At 43.5% G+C, this 20,759-nt stretch overlaps 2 protein-coding genes across 3 annotated transcripts in view; one reads left to right on the top strand and one right to left on the bottom strand.

The window, feature by feature from the left end:
* The window catches only part of LOC149313385 (kynurenine 3-monooxygenase-like), a 42,039-nt gene extending 31,564 nt beyond the window's left edge, over nucleotides 1-10,475 (top strand). For both annotated transcript variants that reach the window (XM_089519019.1, XM_089519020.1), the window contains 4 exons: nucleotides 363-445; nucleotides 721-822; nucleotides 905-964; nucleotides 9,433-10,475. In XM_089519019.1, coding sequence (XP_089375145.1) covers nucleotides 363-445; nucleotides 721-822; nucleotides 905-964; nucleotides 9,433-9,570 — 383 coding nt within the window. In that variant the 3' untranslated portion in view covers nucleotides 9,571-10,475. The remainder of the gene's footprint in view (nucleotides 1-362; nucleotides 446-720; nucleotides 823-904; nucleotides 965-9,432) is intronic.
* Nucleotides 10,476-12,170: 1,695 nt separating this feature from the next.
* Nucleotides 12,171-20,759, bottom strand: part of ITGB2 (integrin subunit beta 2) — a 47,999-nt gene continuing 39,410 nt past the window's right edge. Inside the window, exons 14-16 of the mRNA XM_089519018.1 lie at nucleotides 16,613-16,815; nucleotides 14,884-15,050; nucleotides 12,171-14,075 (exon numbers count right to left, since the gene is read on the bottom strand). Coding sequence (XP_089375144.1) covers nucleotides 14,010-14,075; nucleotides 14,884-15,050; nucleotides 16,613-16,815 — 436 coding nt within the window. The 3' untranslated portion in view covers nucleotides 12,171-14,009. The remainder of the gene's footprint in view (nucleotides 14,076-14,883; nucleotides 15,051-16,612; nucleotides 16,816-20,759) is intronic.

Below are 20,759 nucleotides of genomic sequence, written 5' to 3'. Positions count from 1 at the left end.
TGCAGTCACCTGGTGTGGTCTCCACCCCCTGCACCCCCTATTGATGCCACTGCTGCCAAGCTGAGGATGGCAGAGTGATGGCTTGGAGAAGGCTGGAAGAGCATGGGGCAGTTGGTGGGGGAATGGCTGAGTTTGATGGCAGGGGTGGGTGAGACAAGGCTGGAATAGGTGGCGTGGCAGCATGATGTCACCCCCCAATTGTGTCATCTGGTGGGGTCTGCACCCCCTGCGCTCCCCCGCCCCAGTGATGCTACTGCAGTAAGGTGTCCATGATTGGCTGCAGCTTTTTAAAAAGTGACTACTCTAGTGAAAACTACACATTACCTTTGCACTTATGTGAAGTGATGTTGCTTTTACTCCAGGTGCATGCCTTCCAGAGTTTTCAAGACTGAGAGTGCCTGATGATCATGCAATTTCAGAATTATCCATGTACAATTATATAGAGGTAAGTTAAAAAATGGAGGGCCAGTGTGGCATAGTGGTTTGAGTCTTGGACTAGGACTCTGGGAGACCAAGATTCAAATCTCACTCAACCATGGAAAACCCTGGCCAGGTCACACTATCGTAGCCTCACAGGAAGGCAATGACAAAACTCAACTGAAGAAATCTTACCATGAAAAACCATAACACAAAGTAAGTCACAGTCAATTTAAATGCATAGAACAACAAAAGTTATAAATGAGTATTGTGAAGTATGAGTGCCTCTTTTGGTTATTTCAGATGCGCGAGCATGTTAATTCAAAGTGGTTCATCTTCCGAAAACAAATATTCAACTTTCTTCATGCCCTCTTCCCCTCCACCATCATCCCTCTTTACACCATGGTAAGACCTGTAATATTACAGCATTGGTGTGTTATTTATTTTCTTCTGGAACATAACTCTGTGATTTTGTAATCTGGTTCAGGTCACATTCTCCAGAATCCGGTACCATGAAGCTCTGCAAAGATCAAAGTGGCAGGATAAGGTCAGTAACATTTAGAAGCATTTGCTGGGAAACAAGAACATAGTTAATGCTTTGTTTTTCACTTGCTTTATTTCAGAGGCGAGGAGGTACAAGCCCAAGGAAGCCTAATAAATATTAACAGTGAGAAGTGAGGCCTACACAATTACAGCACTGTGATTCCACTTTAGTGTCATGATTGCATCCTACAGAATCCTTGGCTTAGATTTGGATACAGGAACCAGAAGAGTTCCTTGGCTGAGAATAATAAATACTCCACCCTAAACTGCCAATCCCACGATTCCAGAAAATCCTGCCATGGCACTTAAAATGGCATCATTGAGCTGTAATTTTGCAGTGTGAAAGGAACCCATGAGAAAGAGCCTCATCCACAAGTAGCTCTCTGGGGAAAAACATTGTTGCTCATATGTGCACAAAATTCCCATTGTTGCTCATAATTATTGCACCAAGGGAATAACCCCTTTGTGATATATGTGTGGGGTGGAAGTCTTCCAGAACCACTCCATCTCCAAATTGGCCTGTCTGGATGACAGTGGAACAGTTTTCCGAATGCAAATTGCTGCATAAGGTGAGAAAGAGAGTTTCTTCTTCTTCTTCTTCTTCTTCTTCTTCTTCTTCTTCTTCTTCTTCTTCTTCTTCCTACTACTACTACTAAGGAATCTTGGCAGGACAGACACAGGAGCTAAAAGACTAAAACGGATGTTATCACATTTATCCATATCTAGGCTGTTGGAAGCCCATATCCACTTGGGGAGCCTGTCTGCAACCCAGACTTCTGCCACTGCTTTTTCAAGAACGGAAAAATCTCATTCTTCAAAAAGCTATGGGAGAAGTCCAGGTTGGAGACAGGCTGCCCAAGTGGATATGGGCTCCTTATAGCCCAGACATGGGTAAATGTGATAACATCCATTTTAGTTTTTTAGATCCCGCATCTCTTCCTGAGTGCAATAATCTCCTGTGTCAGAAGTCTTAAACTAGGGGTAGGCAACCTTTTTGAGCCGGGGGCCGGGTTGCTGTCCCTCAGACAACTGGGGGGCCGAAGCTGGGGGATGGAGTTTCCACCCTCTGGGGGCGGGGCCGCATGCTGGGGGTGGAGCTTCCACACTCCAGGGGCGGGGCCACATGCTCCGCCCCCGGAGTGATAACAATAATAATAATAGTTCCAAGCATGGAAACTACTACAAAGCAATTCAAAAAAAAAAAAAAAAAAAAAGAAGAAAGCATGCACACTGTCTCAACCCAGAAAGGCACAAGGTGCTGAGAGGGGACTTTCCACACACACACACACACACACACACACACACACACACTGCCTGTCTCTCACACACAAAACCTCCCCCTGTCTCTCACATACACCCTCTCTCACACAACTTGCTCTCTCACACACACAACCCATTTCTCTCTCACACACACACACACCAAACCCTGTCTAACACACACAACCACCCCTTCTCTCACATACACAACTGACTTCTCTCTGTGTGTGTGTCTCACACATACACACACACAAAACCCATCTCTCTCTCTCACACACAACCTCCTTCTCTCTCACACAACCCACTCTCTCTCACACACACAACCCACTTTTATCCCTCCCTCCACCACACAACTCACTTTTCGCTCTCTCATACACACATACACAATACACCTCTCTCTCACATACAACCTCCCCTTCTCACACATCCTCTCACACAACCCACTCTCACACACACAACTCACTTCCCCCCCCTCTCTCTCACACACACACACAAAACACACCTCTCTCTCTTACACACACTGCTCTTACACATACATACACACGACTTCTGTCTCTCTCTCTCTGCCCCTCCTGCTGTAAAATGAGGGGAGGCCCCTCAGAGGCCAGGAAGGGGGCGAAAGACACCCGCGCTGGCGTCCTCGCTGGCTCTTTCCCGGCTTTTGAGGGGCCTCCAAGCCCCTCAGAGGCCGGAAAGGAGGCAGAGGACGCCCGCGCGAGGGTCCTCGCCGGCTCTTTCCTGGCTTCTGAGGGGCCTCCAAGCCCCTCAGAGGCCAGGAAGGAGGTGGAGGAAGCCCACGCGCGCGTCCTCGCAGGCTCTTTCCCATCTTCTGAGGGGCCTCCAAGCCCCTCAGAGGCCAGAAAGGAGGCGGAGGACACCCGCACGCGCGTCCTCGCAGGCTCCTTCCCGGCTTCTGAGGGGCCTGCGCGAGAGGCTCAAGGCCCCGCGCGCCTGCCCCGTGGGGCCTTTGGCGGCGGCAATCGGCGGCAGGACCGAGCAGGGGCCGGTCCCAATGGCTCAGCGGGCCGCATGCGGCCCGCGGGCCGTAGGTTGCCTACCCCTGTCTTAAACTTTTTCTCCTCGTGTGCAGGGAAGCTGATCACTATTGGCCATCTCTTGAACAGCTGGTACCTACATTCTGTTAAAAAAAACAGTGTGGTTTTTTTAAACAAAGCAGTCAGAAAAAATTGTATACATTTTTGGTGTCACTGTAAACATTACTATGCTGGAGGCAGTGGCTGAGATACTGGGCCCCATTCAGACTGCAAAAATAATTCAGGATGAATCCTGGTTGAATCTTGAATGCACACGATGCACTTTGGGTTGGGGGGCTGTAACCCCCCCATTTAACCCAGGATATTTGATACCGTTGTTTTGAGTTTTCCTGAATGATCTGTATTGATCCACATCTTTGGCAGTGTGAATAAGCATCCAAATTGATTCAGTTTGCTCTGTATCATTCAAGGGAATGGAGGCAGCTTCATTTTATCCCAAAACAATAGCATATGTGAATAACAAAGAGATTACAATGACTAAAAGAGATTCACAAACCCAAAACAAAATGGGAACAACAAACCTGATATACAGATGCAATCCACATCTCCTTGGGACAAAAAAATGAGTGTGAATCCCCCCTGGATTGGGAGATACGTTGGAAAATTCTCCATGGGTAGAACTACACTGTCTCCATACTCACCCCACAATCTTTTGGTTGTTAGACTGGTTTACTGGCCTGTGGGAAATGAGGGACTGGTAGAGAAATGACAGGCATTTTCCAGGAGTTCCTGGGAGCTCAGAGGTCCCAGAGGATGATACTATTGCTGTTTGTCCAACTACAGTGGTCCCCCGGGTTACGAAATTAATTCGTTCCGCTGCCCTTTTCGTAACCCGGAAGACTTTCGCAAGCCGAATTGCCATAGGCGCTAATGGGGAAAAGCCGCGATTTGGTGTGAAATCGCGCCGAAAAGCACCAAAAGTTTTTTCGTAACCCGAAAAAACTTTCGTAACGCGGAACAGTTTTTTTAAATTATTTTTTTTCGTAACCCGGGAATTTCGTAAGGCGGTGCTTTCGTATCCCGGGGTACCACTGTACAGGAACATAGCTGGACAGTTTCCCACTGTCCACCCTCCATTGGTCATGTTAGGAAGGGGCTTCAGCAACTTAAAAGTGGGCTTTGGTGGGGAGTTTAGTCATTGTGAGAGGCCAGTACAGAATTCTGATCTCAGGAGGACAATCACAATAATAATAATAATAATAATAATAATAATAATAATAATAATAATGATTTATTTATAGCCCGCCCAATCACAAGGAATCCAGGCAGGTTACAACAGTAAAAATAAAGATAATAAAATAAAATACAATAAATAAATAAAATACAATAAAAAGAGAGTGAAGTGAGTACATTCACAGTTAGGCCTGATGGAAGTTGGGCCTCTCTTTTTCATTCCCTCCCAGGTCTGATGATGATGTCATGGAGGGAGGGCTCTTCTTCTTGAGGCAAGGATTTTATTTTAATTAATTTTAATTTAATTCTTCTCATTAAATTTAAGAGAAGAATTGGTGGACAGAGTGACATAAGTCACAGTAAATGGGGAGTAGAACTAGGTAGGGAAGGCCTGCTGGAAGAGATCCGTCTTAAGAGCCTTCTTAAAGGCTCTAAGAGTAGAAATGTCACGGATCTCCTTTGGCAGGTCATTCCATAGCTTCGGAGCTGCAATGGAAAAGGCCCTCTGGGTGACTGAAGTTAGCCTAGATTTTATTGGCTGAAGTAGATTCTTCCCCGAGGACCTTAGAGTGCGGGACGGACAGTATGGAAGTAGGCGATCTCTTAAGTATTCTGGACCCAAGCCATGTAGGGCTTTGAAGGTAATCACCAACACCTTGTACCTTGCCCGGAAACTAATTGGCAGCCAGTGAAGGGATTTCAAAACCGGTGTTATGTGATCGGTACGACGAGTACCTGTAATTAACCTGGCTGCCATATTTTGTACAAGTTGAAGTTTCTGAACTTGGCACAAGGGTAGCCCCATATACAGCGCATTACAGAAGTCCAATCGAGAGGTGACCAGCGCATGTACAACTGTTTCAAGGTCTCCCTGCTCCAGGAAGGGGCGCAGCTGGCGTATCAGCCGAAGCTGATAACAAGTGCTCCTGACTGTCGCATCTACCTGAGTTGTCAGGTGAAGCGACGAGTCAAGGAGCACCCCTAAGCTGCGGACAGAGTCTTTCAGGGGAAGTGTGACCCCATCCAGAACTGGCTGACATAATTCCATACCTGGGCTTGGGTTTCCTATAACAAGTACCTCCGTCTTACCTGGATTCAGCTTGAGTCGGTTTTCCCTCATCCAGTCTATTACCGCCCCAAGACAGGCATTCAGAGGAGAGATGCCATCCATAGACACTGCATCAGTTTGAGACATAGAGAAATATATTTGGGTGTCATCAGCGTACTGATAACATCCTGCCCCATGTCTGCGGATGATTTTTCCCAGCGGCTTCATGTAAATGTTAAACAGCATAGGAGACAATATTGCGCCCTGGGGTACACCAAATTTTATCTCTCTTTTAGAAGAGCAACTGTCTCCTAGCGCCACCATCTGGAATCTGCCTGAAAGGTAGGACCGGAACCACTGTAGAACAGTGCCTCCGATACCTAACTCTCTCAGGCGTTCCAGAAGGATACCATGGTCGATGGTATCGAAGGCCGCTGAGAGGTCTAAGAGCACCAGCAGGGTCACACTTCCCCTGTCAATGCCTAGACGGAGATCATCAACTAAGGCGACCAAGGCCGTCTCAACTCCGTATCCTGCCCTGAATCCGGTTTGAAATGGGTCCAGATAATCAGCTTCATCCAAGACTGCCTGTAGTTGATTGGCGACCGCCCTCTCGATCACCTTGCTCAAGAATGGCAACAACGAGACTGGCCTATAGTTATTTCTATCCAGAGGGTCCAGGGAGGGCTTTTTTAAGAGTGGTCTGACCACTGCCTCCTTAAGACAAGAAGGCAGGGTACCCTCCCTGAAGGATGCATTGATTATATTTTTCAGCATCAGCTTGACTATATCACCCCCCTGGACAGCCAGCCAGGATGGGCAAGGGTCAAGAGGGCAAGTCGTTTTTTTCAGACTACTAAGGAGCTTGTCCACGTCCTCAGTACTTACCGACTCAAATTGATCCAGTCTAACAGTAATGGCGGAGGCATTGGATGCCTCTTTCATTGCTTCTGACTTAAAGTTGGCATCTAAATCAGCTCTTATCCGAGAGATTTTATCTGTGAAATAATCATTAAAAGCATTACAGTAAGCTATGGTTGACTCTAATAGAGGGTTCTGGGTGGGAGGCAGTTGTGTTAAACTCCTTACCACCCTGAACAGCTCAGCTGGACGAGATTTCACAGATGCGATAGATGCAGAGTAGAAAGATTTTTTGGCTGCATCTATCGCCATTTGATAGGACCTAAGAAAAGTCCTATGAAGTATCTTATCAGATATGAGTTGAGATTTCAGCCAACGCTTCTCTAGTCGTTGTCCAACCCGCTTCATTTGTTTAAGCTCTTCAGTGTACCAAGGGTTACGGTTTTTACTGGGTTGTAAAGGACGCTTGGGAGCGATCATGTCTATAGCTCTGGTGATGTTGTTATTCCATAAATTAACCAGAACTTCAACAGAGTCACTGGCACTGCCAACCATAGAACCCCCTAGGGCTTCTTGGAACCTAATGGGTTCCATCAGCCTTCGAGGGCGGACCATTTTAATTGGTCCTCCACCCCTAGAGGGAGGAATAGTAGTCTCCAGACCAACCTTAACCAGGAAATGATCCGTCCATGATAATGCGGAGATACTAGTTATTTCTGCCCATGGATATGCCTGTTCGGTACAGAAGACCACATCAAGAGTATGACCTGCAGAATGCGTGGGCTCAGAGACTATCTGGGAGAGGCCCATGTTTGTCATGAAACCCATGAATTCCCGAGCCGCACCAGTAAGATTAGTCAAATCACCCTTGAGAGGGATGTTGAGGTCGCCCAGGACTAACAGCCTAGGCGATTCCAACATCAGCTCTGAGACTAGTTGTGTCAGCTCAGTTAGGGAGTCTGTTACGTTACGGGGTGGGCGATAGACCAACAGAATCCCCAAACTCTCCCTGGTCTTCAAGCGAAGGTAAATGCATTCAATGTGGTTTAATGCACAGATAGGTATCCTGGTTAAAGTGAGATTGTTTTTATGGATTATGGCTACGCCTCCCCCCTTCCCGCTTCCCCTTATCTGCTCATTGACAGAGTACCCGGCCGGAAGGGCCTGAGCCCAGGTTACAGAGCTATCTGCTCCTAGCCAGGTCTCTGTGATACATGCCAGGTCAGCATTGTGATCTATCAGTAAGTCATAGATGATACGGGACTTATTCTTCACTGACCTGGCATTACATAAGAGCAGGGAAAGGTTTGGCGAATGGTTAGGCATGCTTTCCAGATCTTTTGGGGTAGCAGGGCGAATGGAAGGCGGAATAGATATCAGACATCTATCACGTCTTCTTCTGTAATGACCTTTTGCCCTGCTAATGCCATATCTTCCATTGCCCTGCACAACTTGAATTGCTGCTCCGTTGAAGACATCTAATCCCTCCCCTGAAACATACAATGATGGATATATATCTTGATTGACCTCAAGACTCTCCATCTAACCAGTGTCTCCTAGTCCCCTAAATAGTCTGCAATCGATCTATTGTGACTTTTTAAGTAATGACAAAAACTGGGGACAGAGTTCAATGGTCTTGAGACTAGCCAAGTGGAAGGAAGAGCAGAAAAGAGCCTCGCCCAGGCCTGACTGCTTCTGCGCCACCACTGTTGCTGGAGAGCCGATGGTGAAGAAGGCGGCAATGGAGTCCCGCCTTGGCCTCCGCTTCAGTTGCGTCGCTCTGGCAACCAGGCAGGTGGAAGGAGGGGCGGAAGAGAGCCTCGCCCAGTCTTATACAGGTGTAATTTTGATTGTGCCTGTATGTCACTAGCAGGATACCCACTATTATATTGTGTGCATAGGATTATTGCATACTTGGGCATATAAAATAACTAGGAAGAGATTTCTAGGAGATATTATTGAATATAATTCTTAAATCTATTCCACAGGTTACTGTGAGTTATTTGAGTGTGTTGTAAGAAATCACATAAATAGAAAAAGAGCTTTATGATTTGTTAGCAGGAGCAAGAACATAGCTTACATTGGAAATGCAATAATAAGCCAGTAATGTGAGAATACTGTTGAAAAAGTAGGAATATAGTGATAAAACATAATTTAATGAAGTGAGGAACCAGTGGCCCTTCAGATGTATTGTTGGACCCTGATTAGCTCTAGGTAGCATGACCTCTAGTTGGGGATAATGAGTATTGTAGTCCAACTACATATGGGAACCAACACCAACAGGTCCCCCACATGTGTCCTAGGCAAATGGTGAGAGCATTCCTGTTTCATCTGGCTTGGGTTTTTACACCTACTATTTTATTTTATTTGACTGTTTTATGCAGTTATGCTGTTTTTACATAGTTTTATATGAATTGTAACTTTTAGTCTACGTTTCTGTAGGTCGGTAAAATGAGTACCCAGCTTGGTGGGGGGCAATTGGCTTACAGACTGTAAACCGCTTAGAGAGTGCTGAGTTCACTATTAAGTGGTATAGAAATGTAAATACTATTGCTATTGCTATTCCTAGGATGTGGCCTTGTGAAGCATCATATGTACCATTCTCACTGTAAAGATATTTGCTGACATCCTTTTAAGTATTTATGATGTAATAAACCCAGCTTCCTGTTGTTGTTGTGTGCCTTAAAGTCATTTTGGACTTATGACAAATGAATAATGGAATTTTCTTAGCAAAATTTGTTCAGAGGGGGTTTGCCTTTGACTTCCTCCTAGACTGAGAGAATGTGTCTTGCCCAGTATTTAAAATATTATTATTCCAGCATAAATAGGTAATATTATGTTGTTTTTAAGGATTTAACATTCTCTTTAGAAGCAATAGTAGCATCTTTAGATTGCAGTTTAATGCATGGCTGCTAAGATAGAAGTCGCAATAAGTCCGAGGGGGCTCATTCACAGGACTGCAGTCAAGGGAGCTATGTGAATAGTTCCATTTCAGCATATAGTATGGTAGAAATATTGCAAATTTATTTTTCCTATTATTGCACTATTCAGATAATCAAACTGGATTTCTTCTTATAGGTCATAAACAGAGGCCTTTTCTTCATTGTGGCAGCAACAGCATTGAGTGGCATCTATCTGTCCAGAAATGTTATAAAGGAACAAACTGTTTTTTGTATCCAAAACCTGTGGACAGGAGATAGCTTTAAAATATTTTAATACATCCCACACATGTACTAAAAGCTCAGGAGCTAGAAAGAGAAGTCTGAAGTATCCAATGAACTCCTGTTTTGAAAGTCAGATATCCAAAGTATTCCAAAGACGTGTGTCATTGAGGTCAGTGGTGCTGAATCCCAGAATGAAAAATCCAGGCTACATCCAATGGAGAATTTGCCATGGACTTCAGTAGAATTTTTTCATCTCCTGTTTCCTAAGTAATTGGTGGATGTGCCATATAAGCTTTATAGTCTTCATTGTTTAAATTTTCTATCAGCTTTTAACTGTTAATTAACATGATTCAGATGAAGGGTATGCAAAATGTATACAGTGGGCCCTTGGTATCCTGGGGTTTGGTCCCAGGATCTCCTGTGGATATCAAAATCCATGGATGCTCAATCCCATTAAATACAATGGCATAGTAAAATGGTTTCCCTTATATAAAATGGTAAAAATCGGGGTTTGCTTTTGGGAATGTATATATATTTTAAAGTATTTTCAAGCCATGGATGGTTAAATCTGTGAATAAAGAATCTGTGGATACAGCCAGCTGACTGTATACATGGGCCATATAGTACCTTTGAGCACTATTTGGTTCTGTATATATTCCTGTTTGTGTTATCTGTATTGACTGTAAAAATTGCCTTCATTTATTTTGTTATATTAATATTTTTGCCTATGGTTTTGTGATGGTCTTTTGTAGTCTATGCATGTGTAGTTGAGACTGTGCCTTGTGGTATTTGTTTGTATTTTCTATAACTCTCTGTATGGATAGTTTTCTGGATGAGAACAGATGGTTCAGCCTATGCTGGGCTTTGAAATGCATAGGAAATGGCTGGTTGGCTTGTAGACTGAGGTGTTGATCTTCTGTTTGTCTCTGCTCTGAAATGAATTACCTTATAGCTGCATTTATATTCTGCTTTTCCTTCAAAAGAACAGGTTAAAAGGCAGAATGCACATTCTTCTTCCCACTGTATTTAATCCTCAGAACAACTCTAAGGTTGATTAGACTAAACAAGAGTGACGATTCACAGGAAGCAGACTTTGCAGTTTTTTAACAGGCCTGGGTCTCCCAGAATGTGTATGAGTTTTACAAGATAGCCTTTACTTTGCTCCACTTTGATCAAGGGCAGTAGCAAACAGGACTAGTGCCTATCCAGCATGGCCTTGCTGGAGTCCACAACATAACAAACTGCACAATACTTTCTCCTCTATTTAAAAAAAAAACTGATGTGTTTATCTCGAAGCAATGAATGAAACGTTTTAAAACTGAATTTGAGTTGAGTTCCATGCTTAAGAAATATTTAATTGGGTACTGATGTTTAACGAAGCTAAATTCAGACGGTGCTCTAAAGTGTATTTTGCACAAGGGCCTACAAGCTATAGCAACCACTGCTTACCACGGCTGAGGTTCTGTTTGATTATGGCAGAGTGTGAAGTTCCACCAGTGTATGTATGCAGAGATCTAGCCACTGGAGAGGGAGGAGGAAGGCTGCCGCCACAATGCTGGCATGAGGGGGCTCTTCCAATGGACTTTTGTGGTGAGCTGGTGGCCATTTGGATTGGGTGGGCTGGATGTGTCCCAGAGCACTTTTCCAGCAGCTGTTGCTTTGCCAAAGAAAACTGTTTCATGAGAAGATACTGGATACTTTCTTATGCAACATCAGATAAAAATTAGATCTGCTAGTGAAGGGATGGAAATCAAATGGAACTCCACATGTTGTTGGACCCTAAAAGGAATCTGGCCTATGAATACATTAGGAACAATTAGGATTAGATTGTCAGCCCTAAGAAGAGAACATGAAATCCCTTTGTAGTCCATAGACTTCGTATTCAATACCTCAACAAGGAATAAATCCAGAAGTCAAGTAATTCTGCTGTGCCCCCACCCCATTTTGTGTCAGTCAATTAAAAACAAAAACAAACCAGACACCCATATTTGGGTGACTGCTGAAGAAGGGTTCCTAATAATCTGTTGCATTTCTGATAAGATTGGGGAACCTTTGGCTTGTGGATCCAAAGGAGTGCCCTATCTGGCTCACAAGCTGCTTCAGCCCTTATCTCCATGTAGGCATTGACAAAAACAGGCTCTCTAAATTTTGAGAAGCTGTTGTATGGATCTAAATTCTATATTTCAGCCCAGCCAGCTTTTGCACTGGTACGTATTCCTGTATAGGACAAACATAGACATATGGAGTATTGAACTGTGCTTCACATACACATACCACCCCAGCACTTAGGCTCAGAGAGAACGTGCCTAGAAATTTAGATGCACTTTCTATGATAGCAGGGAAATATCAGCTTAGGTGACACTTGTTGCCCTTCATATCACTGTACCATTCATAGCACCATTCCAGCGCCTAACATTTAAAAATCTGTGCTACAGCTGAGCAATGTTATTGGGAAATCACATATACTGAAGAGGTCATTATCCTTTTTTTTTAACCATCACCTTGAAAATGAAGACAATTCTAACTAATTTTCTACTGAGAAAATATAAAACTGGGATAGAAGATGATGCCACAAACCACTTCTGCTTCTCAAGCTGTCAAATAAACACTGCAAGACAGTGTCTCTGAACTCAGCTCAGTAACACTCCAAAGTATGTTAACCCACTTCAGGAGTGATGTTTGAAATTTATTGCTAGAAATCCATCATGTGGACAAATCACAGACACATAGACAGAAATGTATATACTTGTGGTTATGTTAAATCAGTAATGACAGCAAGGTTTCTTCTGCTACCTCACTCACTCCAATTTCTGGCAGATTGGGAGCTTCTTCGCCTCAATAAATATAGCTAGAATGAAGGCCATAGATTCAAAGGTGAGTATTCAGATCACCTACCCACCATCATAATAAACACAATATCTTCTAGTGGAGGCAATTCATATATCACTCTAGGTCCTTCAGTGCAACTTTTGGTTAAAGTTGACCATAGAGTTGCACTGGAGGACCTAAATATTCCTAGAGGTAACATATTAATAAAATATATGAATAATCAAAGCCGCAAATGTGAAGGGATGAGTGTATTCCTCTTTTTGGAAACCCAGGATCCAAAACACACTGCAGAAATAATTTGAGATCACTTTAACTGCCCTGGCCCAGTGCTAGGGAATCCTGGGAACTGAAGTTTATTGTGGCATCAGAACTGCCTGACAGAGAAGACTAAATGTCTCACAAAACTACAGTTCCTAGAATTCCCTAGCGATTATTTCTGCAATGTGCTTTGGACCCTTGTTCATACTGTCTCAGAATGCTTCATCAGCATTGGATGAGGTGGTATAGGAGTATCTGATGTTAAATTTGGACTAGGAAGTTCTGAATTCAAATCCATACTCTGTCTTGACACTCAGACAAGACTAATGTTCTTTACGTAATTTACTGCACAGCATTTTTACAAAAAGTGGTGAAGTAAGACATGGGGGAACATAGCTTCAGAATGTTTACATCTTCTGTTCCAAAGGTTTAATGCATTTTCCCTTACTATGCCGCCTTTTATCATGTTCCTGCTCTTGCAGCTTTAAGAGCAAACTGACATCTCAAAATCTAGCATGTTAAGGTTTTTTGGGGGGAAGAGGGCATGGTGATAAGTAGTAGATAACGCATTACTGCTTACATTTCTGGTTGTCAGCATGCTGTTAAAGGTAGAAGTGCAGGCCAGAAAAAAATAGGTTTCCACACTGTATATAACGTTAATGCAGGGTTTCTGGATAGTGAAATTATGGACTAAAATAAACCTTATTTATGCATTAAATGTAAGTTAACAATTTTGCTATACACTTGTCCCTCCATATTCACTAGGGTTAGGGGCACAAGATCCCCATGAATATGGAAAAACCGCAGATAACAAAAACACCATGTTTTTACCTGAGAGGACACCTCTCTAGGTCCTCCAGTGCAACTCTGTGATCAACGTCGGACACACACCGACCATAGAACTGCACTGGAGGAGTTACAAATGCCTAGTAGAGTATTCTCTCTAGAGATCTCTAGGTCTTTCAGTGCAACTTTTAGTTAAAGTTGACCACAGAGTTGCACTGGAGGACCTAGATATTCCTAAAGAGAACATATTAAATCCGTAAATAATCCAAGCTGCAAATATCAAAGCCGCAAATACGGAGGGATGAGTGTATTTTGCAACAAGTATTTTCAATTTGTACATACTACAATAAACATTCCCTTTGCTTTAGGTTTCCAAGTACCAACTTCAAATGTAATGGGTGATTAGTGGAACATGAACAGTTCCTCTGGGTTAGCAAGTTTTGACAACTCCATGAGGTGTCTGGTGTCATGTTTGCAAAACCTATACAAAGGTTTTCTGAAATGCATGGTGTGACAATGACAGAAGGGGACACTGTGGAGAATAAAACTGTTGTCTTCATCTGCTCTTCCTCTTTCCAAGAGTTTCTTTGTGCTCCACAATGTCAATGTAGTTCCACTTCACTGGCCATTGAATCTGGGGTTCACAACAGTAGTGGTGGCACTCTTGAAAAGAGGATTATCAGCCTGCCAATCAAACACCACAGTTATTTATAGGTTATAGAGAGACATGCCTAAACTTTCTAAATAAATAAATAAATAAATAAATAAATTTAAGAGTTTAAAGGGACTACAGACTTCTGACGATCCTCACCCCACCAAATTCAGGGATGGAGAGAGCTCCTTTAATAAGGGGTTACCCAAAATAGTATCCCTTTTGAGAGAGAAATTGTCATCAGCTAAATTTCTACATCTGATCTCATTGAGAAGAATGACTAGGATAGATGTGTAATGCCTTGCAGCTAAATGCTGTATGTGGGGGTGAACTTTCAGAGCTCTCTCCCTTTGCAGGATGGTGACCAACCTCCTGACTGCACATTTCCTTATTTTATGCACATTATTTTATTTACCACACACTTTCCTTACATTCTGTCCTCTTCACTTATTCAACATCATCTCTGTATGGTATTTTTGGATGTCTTTAGAATTTTCAGCCTAGGACTTTTTACAAAATATCCTAATGCTTTCACCCAGATTTACATTACACCATTTGAAAAGACCGGCTTGTGCTGATGATATTTACTATGCTGGGTCAGTTGCTTTGCTTTAGTACGTTGTGTGTGTGTATGTGGGGTCAAGTCACCTGTCCACTTATGGTGACCCCATGAATTTCATAAGGTTTTTCTTAGACAAGGAATACTCAGGGGTGGTTTTGCCGGTTCCTTCCTCTGGAATATAGCCCACAGCCCCTACATAGTATTTGTAGGTGGTCTCCCATCTTTTTAAAAAAATAAGCAGGCCTTCTTCCCTCTCCCACAGAGAAAAGCATCCTTACATCATTCCACTTTGCTTTGGACTTTTCTTTCTCAAATCTGTGATATTCTTTGCGATCAATCAGCTCTGTGAGTAGTCGCCAAATCAAGAGAAGGAGAAGCCCGATGAGAGCTATTCCAGCAATGGTGCCTCCCACAATGGCTGCAACATTAGGAGGCTCTGGACACACTAAGAATAGGAAGGGAAACAGAAAACCTGCATTATCTGAATGGACAATGAAAATGAATGTGTATAAGAGAGAGGGAGTTGCAATTTTTTTCTTTATTTTGGATCACATTTATTCCAGTATCAGATATGAGGTGGCTCCCAACAAGATGAAAAAGCAAAGGCCTGAATCCTATCCAAATCCTAAACCCCAACTAGAGTAAAACCCCTGAATCAATGCAATTTACATAAGTGCTGACTTACAAAATTCCTATTGAATCAGTGGGTCTACTCTGTGAGGGGATAATAATTGGATTTAGGCTAATTATTTTATAGGAGGACAATGCAATGAAATAAATCACCATATTAATAATAATATTATAATAATATTATAATAACCATATTAAAACAACTCAAATTTTAAAACACAACTGCAGTCCATTCCCCTCTCCTGGTATATCTGCAAGGAACATATTACACATCAACAGAGGCTAGCTGAGAATTTGAAAAGCTCAATTAAGAATAGCTCCTTGTATATATATGTGTGTGTGTGTGTGTGTGTGTGTGTGTGTGTATATATATATATATATATATACACACATACACATACCGCCAAAAAAACCGAAACCCTTATAAAATTATGGTCCAATCCCATTAGCAGGTGTAACTATGTAGGTGATGACACCATAGCATTAAGAATAAAGTGGCTGGGGACACCACAGAAACAGAAGGAAAGCATCATCTCTGTGAAGAAAAAGCTGTCCAGAGCTGCTCAGAAGCCATCAGGGTAGTTTTTTGAATTTTCTGACCTCCTTTTGCTGCTGCACACCATCCCAGAAAGAGCCTTACAGTAGAATAAAGAAGTGTTGTGCCACTATGAGTCACCAAGGAGATTCTGCCCTTTAGATTCTTTAAATATAACAGAATTCCCTGTTAGAGAAACCTTGCTAGCCCAGCTGAGGACCTCCTGCTCCGTCTTCTTTGCTTCTTCTCTAGCGCTCTGTCTCCATCTGCACCTTTGGCCCAGCCAGCTGAGAAGAAAGCGACTTCAAGGGACCTTTTCATTGATGTGGCCTCCTTGCAAAAAGGAGAGACAGCTATCTCCCCTTCAAGGAGGGTAGGCAATTCACAGCCCATATAAAGCCCACAGGACCCCTCCCATTGCTGAATATCTGCAGCATAGTGGTGGCAAAAGCTGCATTTCCCTTTAAGAGTAAGGCATATAGGGAGCCTTGTTTTAAAGCAAACTTGCTCTCAGAAGCATGATTCTCAAAGCAATATGTATGTGGCTTGCAGGCCTTTTTCTTCAAGAAAAATACAAGTGGGATTGCCATTGACAAGGTGGAAGGAACTTTAAAGAATGCCCCTTGCCACCATAATATACCTAATTTGAATAGTCCTGTGGGACCCCCTGACTTGTAATTTTTCAGTCCTCCTCCATGACTCCTCTTCACTGAACCACAAAGTGCTACTTTGGCTGCGGCCAGCTTATATCCATCAGAGATGACATTTTGGTAAGTGGCTATGGCCAAGTTGCCTGTCCTGTTTATAAGAATAGGGTTTAGACAAGTCAGTGCCAAACATACCCTTGTTGGGATTGACTGTAACCGAATACATCTCTCCATCCATTTGTGACATTGTGTAAGAGATCCAACAGTTTTGAGAATCTTTCTCCTTGCATGGTTTACTTTTGGATACCACGTTGTCTTTCAGAATAATATTTTGACAAGCTTGAGAGCAGTTCTTCTGAAATGGGCCACTCCCAAAGGCCAAACACTCAACACAAGAACTAAAAAAAAAATCAAAAAGAAACAAGAAGCATGTCTTCAAGAATAATTTTCTAGGGCAGAGATGCAGCAGATCTATTTATTTATTTTAGTTATTTATTTTATTTATATCCCGCCTTTCTCCCTGGAGGGACCCAAGGTGGCTCACAGATAAAATCTTTAAAATTGTAATAAAATTAAAAACAATTAAAATGTCTAGATTCAATGCAGCACATTTGGAGCATACAAAAGCATTTATTCTATGTTAGTTCAGTCATCTTTGTACCAATGCTACATGGAACTCTATCACATTGCTGGTGGGAAAAGAAGGGTGGCTTTTGAGTCCAGCTCTCAAGTCCACAGCTACCTTATTCTGGCCATCCAGATAAACTTTTCCAACAGTGTAATTTCATCTAAACAACTTTGGAGTCCCCAGAGGGGAGGGTCAAAAAAAGTGCAAGCAATGCCCCCAAATCCCCATAGTGCAATGGTTGCAAGGGCCACTTAGACTCCAAAGAATATAGCCACCTTCTGGAAGAAAATGTGTGCTGGACAATTTGTAATATGAACAAGAAACAGTAAAAGATGTAACACATTTTTTAAAAAAGGAAGCCATAGGCTATTCAGGTCAGGACACTGATGGTAAAACTGATTTTAAATAAAAGTAACTACATAGAACGTTAACATGGCTTGTCTCACTAACTTTTGAGATTTTTATGAGTTTGTTAGCAAGCATGTGGAAGGACAATTCAGTAAACTGTGTTTGGACATCAGATGTTCCTCTCTTCCTCTAGCATGGACACAAGAAGACCAGAATTTAGATTCAATGAACCCATTTACATTCATTGTAGTTTAGTGCATCATCTGAACCCTTAACTATGATTTGTGGGGGAAATCAGCTTCATGAACCTCAGTTTGAAGTTGGCTTGTTTCAGAAAACCATAGTTAAGATCAACCACAGTTTGTCTGAGTACAGACATTGGCTGCATTGGCACTGCAGAAATAATCTTGTTTATGGTACCACAACAAACTATATTTCTCAGAATTCCATAGCTTTGAGCCATGGCAATTAAAGAGGTGTCAAACTGGATTATTTATGCAGTGCGGATGCAGCCATCATCTTAAGCTAAAAAGAAAGTGAAACAGTCCAAATTCCCTGTGGCTCAGAACTGCACACTGTAGGAAGGGGAAGGCACACTGAAACTCACTGCAGATTATTATTATTACTGGACAATGTCACTGTATGGGACTTTGGGATGACTGATCTTTTAAAATGATCAGTAGTGAGTAAGAAGATAAACCAGAAAGTAGGAATAAATGAAGATTTTTTGCAATGGTAGGATAGGAATATAAGAGGTTCACTTGATCAGATCAAAGACCCATCATGTCCAACATTTATGGGCCTATAGTACCAATGAGATATTTATGGGAGGCCAGACATGAGCACAAGACTACTCTCCTATTAGAGTTCCTTAGCCAGTAGCACTGGGAGGAATACCATCTTTGATAGTGGAAGTAATGTATGTCCACTCATCATGATTAGCAGCTACTGAACTTTATTCTTCATGTGCCATTTCCAGAAAGAGGCAGTCATTCTGAGCACCCCAGCACTAGGGAACAAACACAGGAAAGAGCCATTGCCCTCCAAGCCTTTTTGTGGGCTTCCCATATCCACCTGCTTAATATGGGAATGTCAGTGAGAAAAAGAAGGCTGGACTAGACAAGTCTTTGCTTTCATTCAGCAGGGTCCTTGTAGTCCTACCAATGTAATGGGGCCAAATCAGAGCTTAGAATTCTACTTTTAAGAACAAATATCATGCCATTTTGAAGTTATTTATAATAGTGTTAGGAAGATGGTCTGAGCCCCACAGCATTATGAAAGCAGCTTCCTAAGCTCCAGGACAAATTAGCACCCAACACACTTTCCAAGGACAGCCCAGCAGGCCAGAGCAGAACCACTGTTAACTTCATGCCATCTACTGACAGTCATTGGTTTACTGGTCAATCTGTACATTTTTTCTCCTTCACAGTGTGATGGAACCCTTCTAGTTTTTACCTACATATATTATGGTAAATTTATGTCTACTTAGAGCTGTATTCATGTTTCAGTTCAATTTAAATATACCTCATCTACTGTACTGAGCCAATGCTGTGCTTGATGTACTAACTTTAGAAAGGGAAAGAGAGCCATTTGCTCTGTTGTAAAATCCCTTACCTCTCTATTGACGCCCCTTTGTCGTGGAGGAGAGGCTTGCGCACCCTAATGATGTTGTGAGCTATGCTGGCAGTGGTATAATAGCCACCGGTAGGGCCTCCCATGCCAGACAGGTCACAACTGAAGGGTCTGACCAAAAGTGCCAAAGGGCAGGATGGGCTCTCTAGCCTTATGGCAACCATCCTAGGAGAAGGAAAACTCTAATCCCAAACCCGGGCAGATGGTGCTCGTCTAACCCTGTAAGGTCAACCATCTCAAGAAGGAAACTCTAATCAAACCTACGACCCGAGAACCTCGCTGCCACTGTCCATGCTTGTCAAGGCCTCAGCAGACGAACCTCTGGTTTAAAGGGTGAGGCCAGTTCTGTGCACGCTGTGCTCCACCAGAAAAATCCATTGCACAGGCTCGAAGGATACATCTAACTTCCGAAAAAGCCCTGTAGCGATAGGCGAGGGACGAAACGGCAGGTGTAAAGATGCACTGGAAGCCGCAGACCCAACCCTGCATGCAGGCGGTTCAGGACTTTGGTCGCTTGAGACTGACTCGGGGATGACAGTCTTGTTCGGCAGCATCCTGAATGATCAAGCAGCCTTTTTAAAGGAGAGCGCTGCTTGCTCCATATGGAGAGGGGCCTAGAAAAGGTGGCCTAAAGAAAGCTCATCCCCAAAAACCCGGTTGGCTAGCCGCGGCCAACGGGCATCTTCTGATGCGGTCAAACAAAGACAAAGAGACAAAGGCACACACCAGCCTCCAAAGGTGCAAATAGACTGACACTTGCATGCTGGAACATCAGAACCATGCAAGATTATGCAGATAATAATAATAATAATAATAATAATAATAATAATAATAGGTTTTATTTATATACCGCCCAATCACTGGGAATCCGAGCGGTTTACAATAGAGGGGATAACAGACAGTTCCCTGCCCACAGGCTTACAATCTAAAAGACATGACACAAAAGGAGAAGGGAATGGTGAGGGGGGGAGGGAATCAGGTCCAGCATTCTTCTCTCCCTCTGAGGCCTGGACCAAGGCAGATGGACCGGAGGGAGGGCTCTTCTTCTTCAGGCTAGCCCCTGATGGAACTGGGCCAGCCTTCTCTCTCCCTCAGAGGCCGAAAGATGACAGTTAGGGAGGGAGGAGCCTCTTTCTTCAGGCTAGCCCCTGATGGTACTGGGCCAGCCTTCTCTCTCCCTCAGAGGCCGAAAGATGACAGTTAGGGAGGGAGGAGCCTCTTTCTTCAGGCTAGCCCCTGATGGTACTGGGCCAGCCTTCTCTCTCCCTCAGAGGCCGAAAGATGACAGTTAGGGAGGGAGGAGCCTCTTTCTTCAGGCTAGCCCCTGATGGTACTGGGCCAGCCTACTCTCTCCCTCAGAGGCCGAAAGATGACAGTTAGGGAGGGAGGAGCCTCTTTCTTCAGGCTAGCCCCTGATGGTACTGGGCCAGCCTTCTCTCTCCCTCAGAGGCCGAAAGATGACAGTTAGGGAGGGAGGAGCCTCTTTCTTCAGGCTAGCCCCTGATGGTACTGGGCCAGCCTTCTCTCTCCCTCAGAGGCCGAAAGATGACAGTTAGGGAGGGAGGAGCCTCTTTCTTCAGGCTAGCCCCTGATGGTACTGGGCCAGCCTTCTCTCTCCCTCAGAGGCCGAAAGATGACAGTTAGGGAGGGAGGAGCCTCTTTCTTCAGGCTAGCCCCTGATGGTACTGGGCCAGCCTTCTCTCTCCCTCAGAGGCCGAAAGACGACAGTTAGGG

The sequence above is a fragment of the Sceloporus occidentalis genome, unplaced genomic scaffold (genome assembly GCF_023333645.1).
Source record: "Sceloporus occidentalis isolate IW3139 unplaced genomic scaffold, rSceOcc1.0.p SCAF_4, whole genome shotgun sequence".
NCBI classification, from domain to species: domain Eukaryota; kingdom Metazoa; phylum Chordata; class Lepidosauria; order Squamata; family Phrynosomatidae; genus Sceloporus; species Sceloporus occidentalis.
Note: the sequence above shows the minus strand (reverse complement) of the source record. Positions and strands in the feature narration are given on the sequence as shown.